The following is a 6,101-nucleotide window of genomic DNA, read 5'->3' as shown; positions in this document are numbered from 1 at the left end:
AACAGCTAGTACTGTGGGGTTTCTTTGGTGATGGGGTGAGGGGTGGGTGGGGGTATATTTACTGTTTATATTTATTAATCAAATATACATACACATTAGTCTTTATTATTATTGAGTGAGAAGAGCAGCACATGTAATCAAAGTGACGCTGGGGTACAAATACTATTATTGGTTTCAGCCAGAAGCTGTGGCCATGCTGGAGCACTGCATGATTTCCAATATAAGGCAAAAGAGTCACATATTTTGAAGTAATGGTATAGTTGATGACATCAACCCCAGTAGTTGTTTGGATTTTATTTTATCGACTCCTGAGGAATGTAAAGGACTGTTAACTTGGCAGGGATTTGAACTCAGAATGTAAAGGAATGCAAGTAAACAGTGCAATGCGGCTTATTTGCTCCACTGTGAACACCACACGTCTCTTAATGGGTCATTACATCAAGACTAAAAGACTTTACCTCCATGCGTAGTGCTGTAAGTTAGATTGCTCTCTAAGTCCACACAACACTCTCCAAGTTATTGACTTTCAACAGAAATCAATGATACACAGGATTCCTCAAACCAGGAATTAAACCTGCATTGCAGAATTGATTTGCCACCTTCTACCATTCTACAACGCTGGCACAAAAGTAAACAAGTGAAGAAATAATGAAGTGCGGATATGGCTTCATGGTTAAGAAGCTTGCTTTGTTACCATGTGGTTTCAGGTTCAGTCCCGCTGTACAGCACTGAGGGCAAGTGTCTTCTATTATAGCCAAAGATTGACCAATGCCTTGTGAGTGACAGAGGGAAACTGTATGGAAGACCATCTGTGTGTCTGTCAACCGACACCATTTGCCAACTCAGGTTTCTTTTTTATTGTTTATGTCCCCATAAATTAGTAGTTTGGCAAAAAAAAGACCAATAGAATAAGCACCAGGCTTAAAAAGTAAGTACTGGGGTCAATTTATTCCCTTAAAAGCTGATGCTCCAGCATGGCTGCAGTCCAATGACTGAATAAAATAAAGAAAAAAATAAAAGCATAATGATGTTGTCAACAATATTTCTTTTGAATTTTCAGAAGAAGGTGAAAAAATAGTGAAGAAAGAAAATATACACAAGAAAGGAATTTAACCCTTTTGTTACCATCAGCTTGATTTCAATTAGTTTTGAAAATAAGGAAGAGTTTAATAAAATAATCTAGTCATTTATGTCATTATTAAGCTGGTGTTTGGAACATAAATGAACATGGAATTTTGATGAATATTTTAAGTTGATGCATTTTAAACTATGAAGTTTGCATCAAAAGGGCAGTCTCAGGCAGGTTGGTACCGAAAGGAATTTAGGTGATGCTTTGCCCAACACAGAAACTGCAGGAGTTGCTCAGAGGTTTTGCAAGCTCTTCTAAATCCATTGCAAAGCTGGAAGCCCTTCCATATCATCAGTAGGTACCTCAGAGTCACAAGTGTTTTGCCCCTTGGCCTGTATGCGCTACCTGAGTAGGGCAACAGGGACTGAGCTAGTCTTTACCCACGGATGGGTTCTACTTGTAGTCCCTTATCAACCCTAGCTGTCTTGAGCTAGTTCCATCTGCTGCACCCATTTCCTTGAGGATTTTCTTCAGTTGTCTGAGTTGCAGAACTATCTTCTGCAGGAAATAGGGTACTGACAAAGATGGAGGGCCACAACAGCCAACTTCAATGAGGAATGGGGCCCACATGCCAGCCCTTGATAAGGGCTTTGTTGACTAAGTGTTGATATTTTGATTTCTTTACTGAGTGCATAAAATGAAATTTCTAGGAAAGGAAAACTGAATCTCACATCATAATTGTAAATATGTCCGTTTATAGAAGCTCGTTTCCACTTGCTTGGTCGGTCAGCTCTGTAAGCAACTGTGTTGGATTTGCGAATATTTCGACGTCGGACAACACCATCTAAATTAGGTATGATTACACTGTCATCCATGCCATATTTGGGGAGAGTTGGTGGTGGAGATTGTTCTGCCTGTACAAAGAAACAAACAAAACGGATTTTACAATATATCATTATTATTATTATTACATAAGCTCTATACATCAAACACTACACATCCCTTCTATGTTTGTTTATATTTTTCAAATTGTTGTAAGAGAACACAGACAAAACATACAACAGAGCACATGACTAATTTAAAGCAGCTGTGATGCTGCAAATGTATCAGATCGACAAGATACACTTAAATCACAACACACGTGTGTACGTGTTGTGTGGTCTTTAGTTTTATTTCCATTTCTTACCAACTGCAAGAAAAAAATAAAAGAAAAAGCTGGTTTCTAACCTAGATTCAAGGCTTCGTCATTGGAATTTCCACAACAGAGTACTTGCATATGTGTGTGTGTGTATATGTATAAGTGTTTGGGGCCAGTGCACGTTCAGGTCTGTAGGTTTCATTTTCATCATCGTTTAACGTCCATTTTCCATGCTGGCATGGGTTGGACGATTTCATTGAGGACTAGCAAGCCAAGAGGCTGCACCAGGCTCCAATCTGATCTGGCAAAGTTTCTACAGCTGGATGCCATTCCTAACACCAACCACTCTGAGAGTGTAGTGGGTGCTTTTACATGCCACCAGCACGAGCGCCAGTCACACGGTACTGGCAACGGCCACGCTCAAAAAGGTGTTTTTTATTACATGCCACCTGCACAGGAGCCAGTCCAGTGGCATTGGCAACGACATATGTATACTCTTATGTATAGTTGCATGTCAAGGTATGTATATGTATTTATATCCTAAACTTTTGGAAAGTCTTATATATTTTGATAGTTCCAGTGATGACTTGTGTCTGTAATCTAATTAGCATTCTTCTGCCTGGTTTTGAGAACCCTAATTTCTCAATTCTGGTACTGAGGCAGTTGGTTACATATCCAACTGGCCCAATAATTCCAGGTATAACCCTGGTACGAATGTAATGAAAAGCAAAGTTTTCCTCTGTTGCAATTCCAAGTTTCTCATTTGTTTTTTTTCTTCTACCATTTATAACTCAAAGATGTACAAAACTGGTTCATTTCTTTGAGTAGTGATGGAATAAGTAATAAACTTCAGAATTTCTTACTCTGTATGGTTCTTCATGTGATTGACCAAAACTTACCTGAAGGATAACGTATACTAAGAATGGAGTGAATTATTAGCTTTGTAGAATATTTTACAACTTTATCAGTCAATATCTCAAATCCAAATACACAACTGACATTTACAAAGTTATAATTACAACAATGCAAACTTGATATCTAACTGAAAGAAATATCTGGCAAAATAATTGGAATTGTTGGATATCATTGACAAACAAATCTGATTTTGACATTTAAATAAAATAAATTTCTCCAATCAATCAGTAAATAACTATTTAGGAAAAAATAAAGCAAAATTAACTTAGGATAAACATATATAATTTATGTATGATAAAAATAAAGGAAATCGATATACACACTAGTTACAGCATTGGTTTAAACTAACAATGTGTGTATATCATATATAATGTATACATAAATGTAGAATGGCTTTAGCTGTAGGATTCTGTCTCAGAGAAACTTCTCTATAGAGACTTCATGTATTAAAAAACCTAGCATACTCTGAATAATGTTAGAAGACCACCAGACACTGGTGCTTCAGCTTGATTTCACCCCTTCAGTGACAGACATTCTCAGTCATTTGGATCTGGCTAAGGACTTCGGTTCCTCAGGAGTGCCTATCAAAATGAAGCTGAAACACCAGTGTCTGATGGTTCTCTAACATTATTTAGAGTATGCTGTGTTTTTAACATCTAAAGTTTCAAAAGAGAAGTTCCTCTGAGAACAAAATCCTAAAACCAGCACCGTTCTACATTTATGTATACAATATAATGATATGCATATCATTATTATAGAAAATGATAATAAAAATAAAGGAATTTATGTAATAATAACAATAAATGTTTGCAAATGGTGGAACAATAAGCATGCTGTGAATGTTTCAGAAAGAAAACAAACTACAGAGACTACATAAAGAGCTACTAAACCAGTTAAAATGAATTTCATTTTTATAATCTATAAATTAAATTGCCAAGCCATCTTGATAAATGAATTACAGTTTTAGATCTCTGCAAATTGAAAAGGTTTTACCATACGATATTGCAAGCTTGACCTAAAATCTTGTAGGTCATGGCTGGCATATGTCAAAGATTTGCCATCAATGATCTATGAAGTTGCTTGACTTGTTAGCAAAAGCAGTAAAATTTCTTATAAAATCCATTTAACAATCTTCGTTAAAACAAAGAAAATAAATAAATAAAAAGATGGTGATGGTTAAGATGTCTTCAATTTTAGATTTACTCCATCAGAGCAAACAACATTAAACACAGTTTGTTTTCCTATATCAGTCATGACAGATTTTGTCTTGTTGCCACTGGCTACTTGCAAATGGCAAAACCAAAGAAGGAAGAGATGTGCACATCTAATATTCTCACTGCAGCTGCTGGACAATTTTGGTCCTCTATTGATACACATGTTGTCATCATCATTTAATGTCCATTTTCCATGCTGGTATGGGTTGGATGGTTTGACAGGAACTGACAAGCTGGAGAGCTGCACCAGACCCCAATTGTCTGTTTTGGTATGATTTCTATGGTTGGAAGCCCTTCCTAATGCCAACCACTTTACAGAGTGCACTGGGTGCATTTTATATGGTGCCAGCATGGATTATGTAATAATAACAATAATTTATATATACATTTTTTTTTGTAACACCAGCACAGGTGCTTTTTATGTGGCACCAGCATAGGTTGCAGTTAATTAGGCTTTATATGACATATCTGCATTAGGTATGATACACAGATTGCTATTAGTAATAGTATTACAAGCTGAAAAGCTAGTTCTAAAATCTCTCTAAGCAATGATTGCAGTAGTTGTAGCAGCAAGTATTTGTAGTCACTTCAACATGGCTGTTCCATCCGAAAGGACTTAACTGTGATTGTTTAACCCCAAGAGAACATCTCTGGCTGGCTAATGATGCACAGCTGCATCTGATGTATTGCTTGCAATGTATCGGATGCAGCTGTGCATTGTTAACCAGCTAGAGGAGATGTCCTCTTGGGGTTAAATAATCGTAATAAAGTCCATTTGAATGGAACGGCCATGTTGAAGTGGCTACGAACATTACTTAATAATAATAGTGTTAGTTTTCCCAAAATGATTAAATGCACGCATTTGTTAAAAGGCATGGGTTTATACTGAAGAGTATAAAAGAAAAGATCAAATCAAGCAATTAAAATGAAAATTAATTAAATGTTAAATTTTCCCCTCAGAAACATCAAGGTAGTAGAGATAATGTATTTCATGTTAAGATGACATCCAGATGTGAAATAATTACAGAAAGACAAATAAAATTCAGCATCATATTATACTACAAAATAACATACAATATGATGTTATATCATATCACCATATTATATATCATCTTCTGCTATAAATATCAAGGACAACTGAATACAACTTTAGAAGGTATCAAGTGAAATGATTCAAGGACATTTTCACACATCCAAATGTATTCTAATAAAGTTTATATTTCACTATCATAAAAACTAATCAAATTTGTAATTACTTTAAACAAAAGTTTTAAGTTACTATTTTAATTATTCTTAATTTTGTAAGTTAGTTCAAATTGCTAGCAATAGAAATAAGGCAGTTTCTTTTGGCTAATCATAGTTTTTATAGTGAAAAATGTCCATGAAGGAGATTTTAATGCAAGATTCTCATGGACAATATATTGTACATCTATATTCTATTATTTCTTCAGAAAGTACAGTGAAGTCTGCATGCGACTAAGGAGGCCTAATAAGACTGAAATAATTCCAAAGTTATCTCCCTTCCTTGTCAACATGAATGGAGTGAGATACTATTATCTTTTCTTCACAGTATTCTTTCATTCTTTTACTTGTTTCAGTCATTTTGACTGTGGCCATGCTGGAGCACTGCCTTTAGTCGAGCACATCGACCCCAAGACTTATTCTTTGGAAGCCTAGTACTTATTCTATCGGTCTCTTTTGCCGAACCACTAAGTTATGGGGACGTAAACACACCAGCATCGGTTGTCAAGCGATGTTGGTGGGG

At 35.9% G+C, this 6,101-nt stretch overlaps 1 protein-coding gene across 3 annotated transcripts in view; it reads right to left on the bottom strand.

The window, feature by feature from the left end:
- LOC106870574 (uncharacterized) overlaps positions 1 to 6,101 on the bottom strand; it is a 107,969-nt gene that overhangs the window by 9,394 nt on the left and 92,474 nt on the right. For all 3 annotated transcript variants that reach the window (XM_014916699.2, XM_014916701.2, XM_014916700.2), the window contains one exon: positions 1,801 to 1,983. In XM_014916699.2, the coding sequence (XP_014772185.1) occupies positions 1,801 to 1,983 (183 nt within the window). The remainder of the gene's footprint in view (positions 1 to 1,800; positions 1,984 to 6,101) is intronic.

Source organism: Octopus bimaculoides, chromosome 7, assembly GCF_001194135.2.
Source record: "Octopus bimaculoides isolate UCB-OBI-ISO-001 chromosome 7, ASM119413v2, whole genome shotgun sequence".
Taxonomy (NCBI): domain Eukaryota; kingdom Metazoa; phylum Mollusca; class Cephalopoda; order Octopoda; family Octopodidae; genus Octopus; species Octopus bimaculoides.
Note: the sequence above shows the minus strand (reverse complement) of the source record. Positions and strands in the feature narration are given on the sequence as shown.